At 46.5% G+C, this 17,643-nt stretch overlaps 1 protein-coding gene across 1 annotated transcript; it reads right to left on the reverse strand.

Annotated features, from left to right (window-relative positions):
- Positions 1–14,135: 14,135 nt before the first annotated feature.
- Positions 14,136–17,250, reverse strand: LOC115249080 (zinc finger and BTB domain-containing protein 39-like). Its single transcript, XM_029833350.1, has 2 exons — positions 16,851–17,250; positions 14,136–14,302 (listed from the first exon to the last, which is right to left on the reverse strand). Exons 1-2 carry the CDS (start codon positions 17,221–17,223, stop codon positions 14,136–14,138), a joined length of 540 nt encoding a protein of 179 aa, XP_029689210.1. The 5' UTR covers positions 17,224–17,250.
- Between the last annotated feature and the right edge of the window lie 393 nt (positions 17,251–17,643).

Consider the following 17,643-nt stretch of genomic DNA (forward strand, 5'->3'; position numbering starts at 1 on the left):
CCCTATATATTTTTCTGAGGCATCATCGCTAATTCAGAAATCCAAGACCACCACGTGTCTTTTAGATCCCATCCCAACACACCTGTTGAAGGATGTTTTACCATTGATAGGCAGTTCTATCCTGGACCAGATCAATGGTTCTTTAGTGTCAGGTTATGTACCCCGATCCTACAAGGTGGCAGTGATTAAGCCGTTGCTTAAAAAACCATCACTGGATCCTGACGTATCAGCAAATTATAGGCCAATATCCAACCTTCCTTTTATCTCTAAAGTTCTTGAGAAGGTGGTGGTGACTCAGTTACTGGAGCACCTGCAGAGAAACAGCCTGTTTGAGATGTTTCAGTCAGGCTTTAGAGCTCATCACAGTACAGAAACAGCACTTCTTAAAGTTACTAATGATCTTCTTATAGCTTCAGATCATGGACTGTTCTCTATGCTGGTTCTGCTGGATCTCAGTGCTGCTTTTGATACAGTTGATCACAGCATCCTGTTACATAGACTGGAACATGTGATTGGGATTAAAGGGACAGCACTAGACTGGTTTAGATCATATTTATCTGATAGATACCAGTAGGGTTAGCCATGAAGTTCCTCAAGGTTCTGTACTTGGACCAATCCTCTTCACCTTGTACATGCTTCCCTGAGGGAACATTATTCGGCAGCACGGGATAAGTTTTCATTGTTATGCTGATGACACTCAGCTTTATTTATCCATGAAACCAGAGGAGACAGAGACGTTAGTGAAGATTCAGACCTGTCTTAAAGACATCAAGTCCTGGATGTCTTCAAATTTCCTCCTCCTTAACCCAGGAAAAACTGAGGTCATGGTGTTTGGTCCTGAACCTCTCAGGGATAGATTAGATCACAGGATCACTCTAGATGGTATCTCATTAACATCTGGTCTCTCTGTGAGGAATCTAGGAGGAACTTTTGATCAAAATCTCTCCTTCAACTCACACATTAAATTAGTCTCTAGAAGTGCCTTTTTTCACCTGAGGAACATCACAAAGATCAGGAAGCTACTGCAGCAGCATGATGCTGAAAAGTTAGTCCACGCATTTGTTACTTCCAGGCTCGACTATTGTAATTATTAGGGTGTCCAAACAACTCTTTAAGAAGCCTCCAGTTGATCCAAAATGCTGCAGCCAGAGTTCTGACAGGTATTGACAAAAGAGATCACATGACTCCTGTACTGGCGTCGCTTCATTGGCTGCCCGTTAAATTTAGAATAATTTTTAAAACCTTCTTTTGACCTACAAGGTCCTCAGAGGCCTAGCTCCATCCTGGAGGAGGTAGTGATACCTTATCAGCCCAATAGACCGCTCTGCTCTAAGAATGCTGGTCTACTTGTCGTTCCCAGAGTTTCTAGGAGTAGAATGGGGGGCCGAGCATTTAGCTACCCTGCTATGGAACCAGCTCCCTGTCCAGGTACGGGAGGCTGACTCAATCGCTACTTTTAAGATCAGACTCAAAACCTACCTCTTTGAAAAAGCTTATTGTTGTTAATTCTGTAGTTCCAGTTACTATCATAGACAGACAAATTATCATACTTAGGGGGTCGTCTAATCGTTAGGTCACATCTTAGCTATGCTGTTATAGGCCAAGGCTGCCGGGTCCGGAAACATGATCACCTGACAGGCCTCTGTCACCCCACTGGGTCATGGTTTCCTCTCCTCTCCTCTCCTCTCCTCCTCTCCTAACCCTAACCCAGACTAGTTATGCTGATTCTTGCGTAGTTTTTCTGCTCCCCCCCCCCCCCCCCCCCCTCTATTTATTTACAGGTATCGCCGCCTTCGGAGCTGCATGATGACCTCTGGCCCCGCTGACCCGTTGTATAGTGTATTTTTTCCCCCTCTCCTCTCCTCTTCCCCCTCCTTCTCCTTCTTCTCTCCTCTCCTCTCCTCTCTCTTTACCCAGCCAGCCATCAGCAGGAGGGTCCCCCTACATGAGCCTGGTCCTGCTCAAGGTTTCTTCCTGTTAAAGGGGAGTTTTTCCTTGCCACATCATTGGCCAGTGCCTGGAAACCTCAGGAGCGTTAGGCTGAAGAGCATCACATGATATTTGTAGTGATCTGTCGGGGTATTAAATACTGTCTTCCATTATCGGAACAAGGTGGTCGGCATTAAGGAGGTCCAGTTTGGAAAAGATGTAGGACCCATGGAGTAGCTCAAATGCTGAGGAGATGAGCGGCAGAGGGTATCGATCCTTAAGAGTGATGTTATTTAGCCCCCGGTAATTGATACACGGATGAAGGGAGCTTTTCTTCTCAAAAAGAAAATCCAAAACAGCTCTTGTGGGTGAAGAAGGATGAATAACGCCCACAGCCAAAGACTCTTGAATGTACTTCTCCATGGCTAGCATCTCTAGCCGAGAAAGGGAGTAGAGCTGACCCCTAGGAGGAACTCTGCCCGGTAGGAGGTCAATACCACAGTGGAACGGGTGATGAGGCGGCAAGGCAATGGCACGAGATTTGCTAAACACAGGCATTAGGTCCAAGTATTTAGGTAGGAAGGCAATAGCTCAGGAAATCTTTCTGCAACTGGAACATGGGGCTCCAGTTCCAGTTGGCTTCTTGAGCCAAGGAATACATAGTATTCATGAGGGGGAATTAATGATATGGGGCTGAATACATTCATAATGACTGCCAGAAGTAAGCAGGGATACAGGGGCATATACATGTGTGGCAGGGCGTGGCCTGCCCTCCGAACAGGTGCCATATGGAGGTAGTGCCTTAATTGGTGGGTGGGGAGAAAAGGTTTATATAAGGCACTGCCTCCAGCTGACTTTAGTTGTTTTCCCCCTTCGATGGTACGGCGGGGTTGCGGCTTATCTGGGCGGTTCAATCAACAAACTGTTTCACAGCGCGAGCATGCTGTTTGGCAGCGCCAAGAAGGTTGGTGCTTCCTCCCGCCATCCTTCCCCCTCGAACGCTTTGCCGTGAGGGCACGCGCGCTAGTTTGCACTGGGCAGGTAAGGCGCAGCAATGCGCGTCACTGACTTCCCCCACTCAGTCGATAAACGTTAATGGGGCTGTTCTTGCTGCAGTTGGCTGCCGGCTGGCGTCAGTGGGTCGCGTTGCCCCAGCGGGAATCCTTCACGGAGTGGTGGCGCCACCAAACACAGTCGGCACGGACTTCCTCGCGTACTGGACCCACTGCTGCTTTGGCTCGGTCCTTTGGTTCGGGATTCTCTCTCGTTCTCTCCCCTTTGCTCGGAGAAACGGCGCTGAGACGTGGTGGTGCCGCTGAGGCGACCACGGAGCTTTTGCTTTCATTTTTAGACTCTTAACAGTGTGTAAATTGTATCAATTTATATTTACTTTTTTTAGGTTTTGTTGCTTTTCGTGTCTTGGTTGACGTTTTCTTTTAGACGACCTGGTCACCATCTATTTGCCTGTCTGTGTGAGGTGTGTGTGTGCGTGTGCGCTCGTCGCGTCTGATTGTTTATCATTGTAAATTTAATTGTTCTCTTTTCTTTGTGGACAGGTGCTGCGGGCCACGGCGGGGACCCAACCCCTGGTGGAGGGCGTTTTCATCACACCTCTCGTGTGTAGTTTTGTTTGTAGTAGCACGGGTGTTTTTAGTTTGTTTATCTCCCCTAATTGAGTTTTACCTGCCAGTGGGGCCCCAGCCCTGTCCACCCCCTTTTGTTTGACTTTTGTACAGCCGAGTTATTTTGGTGTTGAGTTGGATTTAATAAAATTGTACTGCCTAACCCTCAATCCTGTCTCTGGAACCGAACCGTATCTGCGCGTGCCTGTTTCCGGTTAATTCCTGGGGTGAAATTCCCCAGGTGGCGTTGTCATTGACCGTTCCACCTCTTTCCACCCCGCCACACATGGGTAATATCTGCCAGCTTCTACCATTAAGGGATCTGGCCACCAAGGTGGAGTGAAGGGGCTGAAGTGAGAGCTCCAATTTAGCAGCTAAAGACACATCAATTAAACTCTCATCAGCTCCGGAGTGAAGAAGTGTCATGAGCTGTTGCCACTCTATAGTTGTTGGGATAGGAGAGGAGGATGATCCTGTCTGTATACACATACTGTATACACCCTGCTGGTTGCGTGAGTATTGCGTCACTTCCTGTCTCCTCTATCGTTCGTTGGTTGCATTGTGCACGGGGTGCCGTATTCACTTAATATTGAACACTTGGTGTGTTGTATTCACTTTACTTAAAATTTTGAACACTTGAGACATTCTAGTCACCCGATATCAACAGTGAGAAACAACCCATATTAAACAAATACAGGGCTTCGCCGATCACTAGCGTTAGCATGGCCTCACCGTCTGTTTCACCCGGTGTCTTTGTCTGTTCAGAGTGCGAAATGTTTAGTTACTCCTCTGCCTCCCTTAGTGAAGGGAATAGGTGCAGAAAGTGTAGTTTGTTTATGGCTATGGAGGCGAGACTTAGCGAGCTTGAGACGCGGTTCCGCAGTTTGGAGTTAGCTGGAGTTGCGTCATGTAGCCAGGGTAAGCTAGCTGCTGCGGAGCCGCCTAGCATAGCTTCAGCTAGCGGTCCCCCGGCAGCAGCCGGCTAGCCAGGGCGGCTGGGTGACGGTTCGTAGGAAGCGTAGCCCAAAACAAAGGGCCGCGGTGCACCACCAACCGCTTCCCGTGGCTAACCGCTTTTCCCCACTCGGCGACACACCCGCTGAGAAACCGACCCTGGTAATTGGCGACTCTGTTTTGCGCCACGTGAAGCCGACTCCAGCGACCATAGTTAGGTGCATTCCGGGGGCCAGAGCGGGCGACATAGAAGCAAATTTATGGCTGCTGGCGAGACGTAATCGTAAATTTGGTAAAGTTATTATTCACGTCGGAGCCAACGACACCCGGCTTCGTCAGTCGGAGGTCACTAAAATTAACTTGAAGTCGGTGTGTAACTACGCAAAAACGATGTCGGACTCCATAGCATTCTCTGGTCCCCTCCCCAATCTGGCCAGCGATGAGATGTTTAGCCGCATGTCATCGCTTCGTCGCTGGCTGTCACGGTGGTGCCCTGAAAACCAGGTGGCCTTTATAGACAATTGGAGCACCTTTTGGGGAAAACCTGGTCTGATTAGGAGAGACGGTGTCCATCCCACACGAGATGGCGCTTCTCTCATTTCTAGTAATCTGGCTAATTTTATTAGACCCAAAGTGACCTGACAATCCAGGGTCCAGACCAGGATGCAGAGTTGTAGTCTTACACACCTCTCTGCTGCTTCCTTAGAACCCTCATCCACCAACAATAACATATTTAACACTATAGAGGTAGTCTCTGTTCCACGGTTAAAAGTTCACCAAGCACAGAGCAGGGTTAGTTAATAATTAATACTGAAGCACAAGTTGGAGAAACTAATCACAATTAAGTGTGGACTGTTAAATATTAGATCTCTTTTGTGTAAATCCCTGTTAGTGCACGACCTGATAGCGGATCATCACATTGATTTATTTTGTCTTACTGAGACCTGGCTTCAGGAGGAGGAGTATGTGAGCTTAAATGAATCTACTCCTCCTACCCATCTTAATTATCATATTCCACGTGTTACTGGTCGAGGAGGGGGAGTGGCAGCAATCTATCACTCCAAGTTATTAATTAATCCCAGACCAAAACATAGCTTCAGTTCATTTGAAAGCCTGACTCTTGGCATCACTCATCTGAACTGGAGGACAGAAAAGCCACTTCTGTTTGTAGTTGTATATCGGCCCCCTGCTGGGCCACATTCAGAGTTCCTGTCTGAGTTCTCTGATTTCTTATCTGACTTGGTCCTTAGAACGGAAAAAGTCATCATCATTGGAGACTTTAACATCCATATGGACGTTATAAATGACATCTTTAGAAATGGCTTCATTTCATTACTTGAGTCAGTTGGTTTCCTCCAGCAGATAAACCAACCAACTCATAGCTTCAACCACACCCTAGATCTAGTTCTGACTTATGGTGTTGAGGTAGAACATGTGTCAGTGTTCCCTCAGAACCCAGTCCTGTCAGACCATTCTTTGATCACTTTTACATTTATGATTAAGGATTCTTCTATGCTCAGAACAAAGTCTTACTATAGCAGATGTCTTTCAGATAATGCTGTAGCTAAGTTTAAGGAAGCAATCACTGTGCTAATCCCAGGACCACCGTGTGTTTCCCCAGGGATCAGTCATTATAATCTTAGCCCTGCTGAGGTTGACTCTATTGCTGAAGGTGCAGCAACCTCACTGAGAATCACGCTTGATTCTGTTGCCCCCCTGAGAAAGAAAATAGTAAATCAGAGGAGGTGTGCCCCCTGGTATAATTCACATATCAGGACCCTCAAGCAGAAAGTGCGACGACTGGAAAGGAAGTGGCATTCTTGTAAAATAGACAGCTACCATGTAGCCTGGAAAGACTGTCTATTAGTTTACAAAAAGGCCCTTCGCAAGGCTAGAACAGCTTATTTTTCTTCTTTGAGGAAAATAAGAGTAACCCCAGGTTTCTTTTCAGCACTGTGGCCAAATTAACTAAGAGTCACAGTGATCACTCTACATGGTATCTCATTAACATCTAGTCTCTCTGTGAGGAATCTAGGAGTAACTTTTGATCAAAATCTCTCCTTCAACTCACACATTAAATTAGTCTCTAGAAGTGCCTTTTTTCACTTGAGGAACATCACAAAGATCAGGAAACTGCTGACGCGGCATGATGCTGAAAAGTTAGTCCATGCATTTGTTACTTCCAGGCTGGACTACTGTAACTCTTTATTATCAGGGTGTCCAAACTCCTCTTTAAGAAGCCTCCAGTTGATCCAAAATGCTGCAGCCAGAGTTCTGACAGGTATTGACAAAAGAGATCACATTACCGTATTTTCACGACTATAAGGCGCACCTAAAAGCCTAGAATTTTCTAAAAAATCTACGGTGCGCCTTTTAACCCGGAGCGCCTTTTGTATGGATTACGGTAATATTGGTTAATCGCGGCTACCGTAGTCAGTAGGCGTGGCCGAGGTAACAGCAGTAAATTCAGTCCCAAACCATTTCTGTCTGTAAAGACCCCAAAATGGCTCCTCGCAAGAGACGCGCTTTTGACGCAGAGTTCAAACTGAAGGCTATCAGTCACGCAGTTGAACACGGAAATAGAGCAGCGGCAAGAGGATTTAACGTGAACGAATCAATGGTGCGGAAGTGGAGGAAGCAACAAGACCTGTGCCAGGTAAAGAAGACTCAACGGAGCTTCCGAGGAAACAAAGCAAGAAGTGGATTAACAAAGGAACTCCAGCCGCTAGATATTAGTGTCAACGGGGCATTCGAAGCTAGACTGCGAACTGCGTGGGAGCGGTGGATGACGAACGGCGAACACACGTTCACCAAGACGGGGAGACGGCGCCGAGCGTCATACGTCACTATCTGCCAGTGGATCGTAAATGCCTGGGCATCGACCGTGGTCCGAGCTTTCGGGAAGGCAGGGATTGTCACTGAAATGCCAGACAACACCAGCGACACCGACCCTGATGACGACTTTGACAAGACGGAGCCGGCCATGTTGGACGCCGTATTCGCACAACTGTTCAATTCAGACACCGAAGAAGAAGAATTCGAGGGATTCCTGGATGAGGAATGAACTGATAAAGTGATCTTTACGTGTTTCTTTTGTGTGTTTACAACTTAACAAGGCTGGTCATACTGTGAATATGGACATTACCGTTTGAACAACGTTGTTATATTGCTATTGCTATTGTTATATTGCTAATGTTATATTGCTATTGCTATCGCTTTGCACTACTTCGAGAGTTCGAGTTACCGTATATTGTGTTTGCACTAACGTTTGATTTACCGCAACGGTACTACGTGATAAAAATGTTGCACTAAATCGAAAATTTATTAAACTCCACTTGTGATAAAAATGTTGCACTGCCTGTTATAACTCGCTGTTATTAAACGAACTGTGTTACGCGAAAACACTACGTCACTCGGGAAAAAAAATAAAACAGCTGTTTATTCGTTTTGGGAGTGAATAGAGTTGTGAGAACGACGGTTTGTATTCTATTAATAAAGTTTGACTGACTTATCTGGCTGTTTTATTGACATTCCTTTTAGCGCAGCTCGATCTAGTGAACGCGTCATGAAACCACAGGCACTACGCAGTTTCTATGCTATGCGCCTTATAACACGGAGCGCCCTGTGTATGAAAATATTTCTAAAATAGGCTGTTAATTGAAGGTGCGCCCTATAATACGGCGCGCCTTATGGTTGTGAAAATACGGTACTCCTGTACTGGCGTCGCTTCATTGGCTGCCCGTTAAATTTAGAATAATTTTCCTCATCCTTTTCTCAATGGAGTTCCCCTCAGGGTCCACTGGAGAACAATGCTGTCAGCCTCCCAGGCCCTGATGAGCACTGGAGGGATGTGAGTTTGGAGTCTTCTTCAAGGCACGAAGGAGCACAGGAGGGGGACTCCTGTGTAATTGAAATTCCCAGTGACTTAGCTATCGATGTCCAGTTGAAAACCAGCTCCACACAGTGGTTACGGCGACTGTGGGAAACATGAACTCAATTTCCCATATCAGCAGTCAGGGTTCTTCCTCAGATCATGCCCAAACTGTTTGTTTGGATATGGAATCATAGGGGAGCACTGAAAACAACCAGCCTGACCTCGGCTCAGAGAAGTGTGGCCTTTTTGCCCGAATGGTCAGATCTTCCATTGCTTCTTCTGAAATAGGTCGATGTTTATATGTCTCATTGTGTTTCTTCTCTGGGTGAATAAAAAATTAATATATGATTGTCAGTTATTGTCCTAAAGTTTTGAGAAGATTTATGAAGCACACACACGTTTATGTGTAGGAGTTCATAGACATAATATATTAGCCAGCTACCTTATCATAACCCTATTGTTGAAACAACAGGGATTACCGGTAATGAGTGTCCATGTAGGAGCAGGAAATAATGTACAAGCATAGGTGGGCTCGACATCTGTTAAGTCTTACTGTTACGGGAGAGTTGAATAGAACCTGAACGCAGGCCAGGACACGGTGGTAAAACGGTCAAAAGGTTTTATTTACGGGGGGGGGGGGGGGGGGGGGGTGATGTTTGGTCACCCGCGCTGTTCGTTTACTAGACTCAGATCAACCACGCAAACAACAGGAGGCCTTGCAAGGGAGAGCTGACGAGCAGTTCAAGCTTCCTCTCAACTCCGTCAGTCTGCTGCTCGCTCTCCTCTTTTATTTGGTGCACACATGATTTGTATCAATCTGACCTCATGATTCCTTCTCCTATCTCTACGACTTCCTCGTGTCCTTGAACATGGTACCTCCCAGTGCTGGGTACATAACAGCTACAATACTTGAGTCAAACACTCATACATTCTTTTTGATTAAACATTCTAAATCTACTTACTATACTTACTATAGCATTGAAACGATAATAGTAATAACAATAATTCCTCTCACAGGGGCAACACAAGGAACACAAGGGCAGCCCTCCAGGACTGCCGAGCACCAGGGAACAGAAGCAGCCCTCCAGGACCGCTGGCGTCTGCCCTTCACAGGTCCACCGGGGAGTCCTCCAACAGAAGCAGTCCCCCTGGACTGCAGAGAACTCGGGAGTCCGGCGCAGCACGCTCGCCGGTCCAGCAAACGGCATGAAGACCCCGAACGTGCCCAAGAGATACAGAAGGCAGAAGCAGTCCTCCTGGATTGCAGGAAACTTGAACCATAAGCAAAATCCACCACACTCTGGCTACAGAAACCAAATACACCAAGGGAATCCAAAACACACCAACACGCAATGAGAGAAGCCGCCCAAACACCCAGCCAAGCTGACAGGCAGGCACAACCTGCTTAAATAGGCGGCAAGATGTAAATTGCCTACAGGTGCGCCTGCCTGCAGTGCCAGCTGCCGCCAATTGTGCTCCAGAGCACCCCCTGCAGGACAAAGCCAGACACAACCCCTGAACCCCAACACTTACAAGTGCGTTCACTGTATTGTGAGTGTATTTACAGCTGTTCTATTCAACTGTCAACAACAGGAGGAGAAATATGAACACCCTATGGAGCTGCAGAGCCAAAAGGCAGCTAATACAAAGAAAAAATAACAGACAAACCTCAGACTCACAGACTCAGACTAAGCTTGGGAAATTTACTCTAGCTTTCATTTCCTGCAGGTGCTGCGAATGCAGCAGACATATTGTTGGATTGCAATACCTCTCGTGTGTCACTGCCAATCCGCGTGTTCTTTAAATGAAGACTTCAAGTAAACAAATGTCAATTTCAAAATGTATTTAGCAAACAGAATCAATTCAAGATACAAATATTACAGAGCTCTGGGCCAGTTCATAACCCTAGCAACAACAAGTCAATTGTCAGGGCATGAAGTCTGACGACCTAACTATCCCAGACATATGTTTGAACATTTGCTTTACGGTTCTCTTGTCTGACATATTACACACCGTGTAATGCTTTCCCAACTCATCAAAGAGTGAAACCTGGGGAGACACTAATGCATCAGACACTTTTCTAGGTCGAAAACGGGTCTTACTTGAGGACTCCTGAAGGTTTGGGATGTGCCTGTTTAAAAGTGACCAAGAACAGTTCATGTGGGACTTCTTTTTCAAAAAGTGCATTTTACATTAGCACAAAAGCATCAAAAACATGATGGGGTTGTGTACATGAGCATCACTGTTCAAGTGTGGTGACTTTTACTGCCGCCAACCACTAGAGGACCAGTTTGACTTTTCTAACTTCTCTTATTAAACTATTACCTTGTATTTTTTGTGCTGATGAATATGTGAATAGGAGGTGGAAACTAAAGTTACTCTAAAATGGTTTAATATAAATGGAAAGAGCCAGGCATCATTGTGCTGTTGTTGCTTTTTTTTTTTTTTTTAAATGTGTCCTTCTTTCAGCTGACTCTAGAAGACTACACTGAGTGATAATTTGGAGCATTTAATGACCAGGGCACTAAAAAGGCCCTTCGCAAGGCTAGAACAGCTTATCTTTCTTCTTTAATTGAGGAAAATAAGAGCAACCCCAGGTTTCTTTTCAGCACTGTGGCCAAATTAACTAAGAGTCACAGTGTTTTAGATCCACGTATCCCTTCTTCCCTTAGTGGTGAAGACTTCATGAGCTTCTTCACTGATAAAGTTCTAGCAATCAGAAAGAAAGCTAACCAGCCCATCCCAACAACTGGACCATCACTAGATGTGCTGACTGGGAACATACAGGTTCTCCAACGAGCCCTTAAACTCCTTCAGCCCTATATATTTTTCTGAGGCATCATCGCTAATTCAGAAATCCAAGACCACCACGTGTCTTTTAGATCCCATCCCAACACACCTGTTGAAGGATGTTTTACCATTGATAGGCAGTTCTATCCTGGACCAGATCAATGGTTCTTTAGTGTCAGGTTATGTACCCCGATCCTACAAGGTGGCAGTGATTAAGCCGTTGCTTAAAAAACCATCACTGGATCCTGACGTATCAGCAAATTATAGGCCAATATCCAACCTTCCTTTTATCTCTAAAGTTCTTGAGAAGGTGGTGGTGACTCAGTTACTGGAGCACCTGCAGAGAAACAGCCTGTTTGAGATGTTTCAGTCAGGCTTTAGAGCTCATCACAGTACAGAAACAGCACTTCTTAAAGTTACTAATGATCTTCTTATAGCTTCAGATCATGGACTGTTCTCTATGCTGGTTCTGCTGGATCTCAGTGCTGCTTTTGATACAGTTGATCACAGCATCCTGTTACATAGACTGGAACATGTGATTGGGATTAAAGGGACAGCACTAGACTGGTTTAGATCATATTTATCTGATAGATACCAGTAGGGTTAGCCATGAAGTTCCTCAAGGTTCTGTACTTGGACCAATCCTCTTCACCTTGTACATGCTTCCCTGAGGGAACATTATTCGGCAGCACGGGATAAGTTTTCATTGTTATGCTGATGACACTCAGCTTTATTTATCCATGAAACCAGAGGAGACAGAGACGTTAGTGAAGATTCAGACCTGTCTTAAAGACATCAAGTCCTGGATGTCTTCAAATTTCCTCCTCCTTAACCCAGGAAAAACTGAGGTCATGGTGTTTGGTCCTGAACCTCTCAGGGATAGATTAGATCACAGGATCACTCTAGATGGTATCTCATTAACATCTGGTCTCTCTGTGAGGAATCTAGGAGGAACTTTTGATCAAAATCTCTCCTTCAACTCACACATTAAATTAGTCTCTAGAAGTGCCTTTTTTCACCTGAGGAACATCACAAAGATCAGGAAGCTACTGCAGCAGCATGATGCTGAAAAGTTAGTCCACGCATTTGTTACTTCCAGGCTCGACTATTGTAATTATTAGGGTGTCCAAACAACTCTTTAAGAAGCCTCCAGTTGATCCAAAATGCTGCAGCCAGAGTTCTGACAGGTATTGACAAAAGAGATCACATGACTCCTGTACTGGCGTCGCTTCATTGGCTGCCCGTTAAATTTAGAATAATTTTTAAAACCTTCTTTTGACCTACAAGGTCCTCAGAGGCCTAGCTCCATCCTGGAGGAGGTAGTGATACCTTATCAGCCCAATAGACCGCTCTGCTCTAAGAATGCTGGTCTACTTGTCGTTCCCAGAGTTTCTAGGAGTAGAATGGGGGGCCGAGCATTTAGCTACCCTGCTATGGAACCAGCTCCCTGTCCAGGTACGGGAGGCTGACTCAATCGCTACTTTTAAGATCAGACTCAAAACCTACCTCTTTGAAAAAGCTTATTGTTGTTAATTCTGTAGTTCCAGTTACTATCATAGACAGACAAATTATCATACTTAGGGGGTCGTCTAATCGTTAGGTCACATCTTAGCTATGCTGTTATAGGCCAAGGCTGCCGGGTCCGGAAACATGATCACCTGACAGGCCTCTGTCACCCCACTGGGTCATGGTTTCCTCTCCTCTCCTCTCCTCTCCTCCTCTCCTAACCCTAACCCTAACCCAGACTAGTTATGCTGATTCTTGCGTAGTTTTTCTGCTCCCCCCCCCCCCCCCCCCCCTCTATTTATTTACAGGTATCGCCGCCTTCGGAGCTGCATGATGACCTCTGGCCCCGCTGACCCGTTGTATAGTGTATTTTTTCCCCCTCTCCTCTCCTCTTCCCCCTCCTTCTCCTTCTTCTCTCCTCTCCTCTCCTCTCTCTTTACCCAGCCAGCCATCAGCAGGAGGGTCCCCCTACATGAGCCTGGTCCTGCTCAAGGTTTCTTCCTGTTAAAGGGGAGTTTTTCCTTGCCACATCATTGGCCAGTGCCTGGAAACCTCAGGAGCGTTAGGCTGAAGAGCATCACATGATATTTGTAGTGATCTGTCGGGGTATTAAATACTGTCTTCCATTATCGGAACAAGGTGGTCGGCATTAAGGAGGTCCAGTTTGGAAAAGATGTAGGACCCATGGAGTAGCTCAAATGCTGAGGAGATGAGCGGCAGAGGGTATCGATCCTTAAGAGTGATGTTATTTAGCCCCCGGTAATTGATACACGGATGAAGGGAGCTTTTCTTCTCAAAAGAAAATCCAAAACAGCTCTTGTGGGTGAAGAAGGATGAATAACGCCCACAGCCAAAGACTCTTGAATGTACTTCTCCATGGCTAGCATCTCTAGCCGAGAAAGGGAGTAGAGCTGACCCCTAGGAGGAACTCTGCCCGGTAGGAGGTCAATACCACAGTGGAACGGGTGATGAGGCGGCAAGGCAATGGCACGAGATTTGCTAAACACAGGCATTAGGTCCAAGTATTTAGGTAGGAAGGCAATAGCTCAGGAAATCTTTCTGCAACTGGAACATGGGGCTCCAGTTCCAGTTGGCTTCTTGAGCCAAGGAATACATAGTATTCATGAGGGGGAATTAATGATATGGGGCTGAATACATTCATAATGACTGCCAGAAGTAAGCAGGGATACAGGGGCATATACATGTGTGGCAGGGCGTGGCCTGCCCTCCGAACAGGTGCCATATGGAGGTAGTGCCTTAATTGGTGGGTGGGGAGAAAAGGTTTATATAAGGCACTGCCTCCAGCTGACTTTAGTTGTTTTCCCCCTTCGATGGTACGGCGGGGTTGCGGCTTATCTGGGCGGTTCGACCAGGCCACCAAGGTGGAGTGAAGGGGCTGAAGTGAGAGCTCCAATTTAGCAGCTAAAGACACATAAATTAAACTCTCATCAGCTCCGGAGTCAATAAGTGTCATGAGCTGTTGCCACTCTAAAGTTGCTGGGATAGGAGATGAGGATGATCCTGTCTCGTCTCGTCTTCTCCCGCTTTATCAAGAACTGGGTCGCGGGGGACAGCACCCTATGCAGAGATGCCCAGACTTTCCTCTCTGCCGACACTTTCTCCAGCTCTTCAGGGAGTATTCCAAGGCACTCTCAGGCCAGCCAAGAGACAGAGTCTCTCCAGCGTGTCCTAGGTCTGCCTCAGGTCCTCCTCCCTCTGGAGGTGTCCATCCGAAACAGATGCCCGAGCCACGGCATCTGACTCCTCTTGATTCGAAGGAGCACTGGCTCTACTCTGAGCTCCGCCCGAGTGACTGAGCTTCTCACACTAGCTCTAAGGGAGCGCCCAGCCACCCTGCAGAGGAAACTCATTTCAGCCGCTTGTATCCGTGATCCTGTTCTTTCCATCATTACCCAAAGTTCATGACCACAGGTGAGAGTAGGAGCGTAGACTGACCAGTAAATCGAGAGCTTCGCACCGACTGCGAAGTGATTCTCACGTGATTCTCAGTGAGGTTGCTGCACCTTCGGCAATAGAGTCGACCTCAGCAGGGCTAAGATTATAATGATTGATCCCTGGAGAAGCACACGGTGGTCCTGGGATTAGCACAGGGATCACTTCCTTAAACTTAGCTACAGCATTATCTGAAAGACATCTGCTATAGTAAGACTGTGCTCTGAGCATAGAAGAATCCTTAATCATAAATGTAAAAGTGATCAAAGAATGATCTGACAGGAGTGGGTTCTGAGGTAACACTGACACATGTTCTACCTCAACACCATAAGTCAGAACTAGATCAAGGGTGTGGTTGAAGCTATGAGTTGGTTGGTTTATCTGCTGGAGGAAACCAACTGACTCAAGTAATGAAATGAAGCCATTTCTAAAGCTGTCATTTATAACGTCCATATGGATATTAAAGTCTCCAATGATAATGACTTTTTCCATTCTAAGGACCAAGTCAGATAAGAAATCAGAGAACTCAGACAGGAACTCTGAATGTGGCCCAGCAGGGGGCCGATATACAACTACAAACAGAAGTGGCTTTTCTGTCCTCCAGTTCAGATGAGTGATGCCAAGAGTCAGGCTTTCAAATGAACTGAAGCTATGTTTTGGTCTGGGATTAATTAATAAGTTGGAGTGATAGATTGCTGCCACTCCCCCTCCTCAACCAGTAACACGTGAAATATGATAATTAAGATGGGTAGGAGGAGTAGATTCATTTAAGCTCACATACTCCTCCTCCTGAAGCCAGGTCTCAGTAAGACAAAATAAATCAATGTGATGATCCGCTATCAGGTCGTGCACTAACAGGGATTTACACAAAAGAGATCTAATATTTAACAGTCCACACTTAATTGTGATATTAGTTTCTCCAACTTGTGCTTCAGTATTAATTTTAATAAGATTTTGGTGATTGACCGCTCCCCTGCTCTGTGCTTGGTGAACTTTTAACCGTGGAACAGAGACTACCTCTATAGTTTTAAATATGTTATTGTTGGCGGATGAGGGTTCTAAGGAAGCAGCAGAGAGGTGTGTAAGACTACAACTCTGCATCCTGGTCTGGACCCTGGATTGTCAGGTCACTTTGGGTCTAATAAAATTAGCCAGATTACTAGAAATGAGAGAAGCGCCATCTCGTGTGGGATGGACACCGTCTCTCCTAATCAGACCAGGTTTTCCCCAAAAGGTGCTCCAATTGTCTATAAAGGCCACCTGGTTTTCAGGGCACCACCGTGACAGCCAGCGACGAAGCGATGACATGCGGCTAAACATCTCATCGCTGGCCAGATTGGGGAGGGGACCAGAGAATGCTACGGAGTCCGACATCGTTTTTGCGTAGTTACACACCGACTCCAAGTTAATTTTAGTGACCTCCGACTGACGAAGCCGGGTGTCGTTGGCTCTGACGTGAATAATAACTTTACCAAATTTACGATTACGTCTCGCCAGCAGCCATAAATTTGCTTCTATGTCGCCCGCTCTGGCCCCCGGAATGCACCTAACTATGGTCGCTGGAGTCGGCTTCACGTGGCGCAAAACAGAGTCGCCAATTACCAGGGTCAGTTTCTCAGTGGGTGTGTCGCCGAGTGGGGAAAAGCAGTTAGCCACGGGAAGCGGTTGGTGGTGCACCATGGGCCTTTGTTTTGGGCTACGCTTCCTACGAACCGTCACCCAGCCGCCCTGGCTAGCCGGCTGCTCGGCTGCTGCCGGGGGACCGCTAGCTGTAGCTACGCTAGGCGGCTCCGCAGCAGCTAGCTTACCCTGGCTACTTGACGCAACTCCAGCTAACTCCAAACTGCGGAACCGCGTCTCAAGCTCGCTAAGTCTCGCCTTCATAGCCATAGCAAGTGTTCAAAATCTTAAGTAAAGTGAATACAACACACCAAGTGTTCAATATTAAGTGAATACAACACACCAAGTGTTCAATATTAAGTTGATACGGCACCCCGTGCACAATGCAACCAACGAACGATAGAGGAGACAGGAAGTGACGCAATACTCATGCAACCCAACTTAAGATAAAGTTGGAGGGTTCTGTTTCCTCAGCTGAGGGTTCAATCAAACAATCAATCAATCTTTATTTATATAGCGTCTGTTACAATCAAAATTGTTTCTAGGTGCTTTCCAGAATTCCAGGGCCTGACCCCCAAAAAGAAACAGTCTCAAGAAAAAACTCCCCTTTAACAAAAAGGTAGCGTGACAAGCCCTCACCAGCTCGGCAACGCCCAACCTCTCTGCCATCTCGTACAAGACGCCAACATCGATGAGGTCCGTGAGGATCTCGCCCATGTAGATGAAGGTCAGAACCTTCTCAAAGTTGGCCGGGGAGATAAACTCCAGAGACAAGGTAGCGGTGGGCGGCGCCACGGTCCGAGCAAACAGGCTAAGGAAGTAGGTCCCGGTACAGGCCAGCACCACTCGGTGAGCTGCAAATGTGCGGTTGCCAACACGAAGGAACACATCGCAGAACTGACGTGCCTGTCTGCAGCGGTTGAGTTCTGCCAGGAGGTTGACAGCGTGGCCAAAACCCCGCAGCTGGATCCTCATCCCTGCTGCTTCAGCTCGAAACACCGACGTCCAACTGCAGCAAGACAAAAAAACCTTTAGGAATAAAATTCCAACTTCAAACAGCAGCAGGACTTTACATTTTAATAATTTACAGATCGAAATGCGATCAAGCCACAAGGAAAATGAGACAAATAGCAGCTAACAGTATTAAATTGAGAGGATATAAAGAAGAGAGGAGGAGGTGTCCACAGTGCTTTAATGCCCTCCTATGTTAAAATAACGCATCCCTGCATCATTCATGGAGATTCTCCTCGTTTAACATGACAGGCGGCTCGTTTTTTTTTTACCTCTGTTGGTGGCGGAGAGTTCTTGGTTGGAGTGACAGGTCGGATTTTGCTCTTTGTGCCCCCACAGGTTGTTACATCCATGTGGGAATGGGGGTCCGTTGCTCTAGCACGG

Source organism: Takifugu rubripes, chromosome 3 (assembly GCF_901000725.2).
Source record: "Takifugu rubripes chromosome 3, fTakRub1.2, whole genome shotgun sequence".
Taxonomy (NCBI): Eukaryota; Metazoa; Chordata; class Actinopteri; order Tetraodontiformes; family Tetraodontidae; genus Takifugu; species Takifugu rubripes.

Coding starts and splice junctions, on each gene's coding strand:
- LOC115249080 (XM_029833350.1), bottom strand. CDS start 17,223: ATGAGGATCCAGCTGCGGGGTTTTGGCCACGCTGTCAACCTCCTGGCA. Junction 14,303..16,850: donor TACCTTTTTGTTAAAGGGGA/GTTTTTTCTTGA, acceptor TACTCCCTGAAG/AGCTGGAGAAAGTGTCGGCA.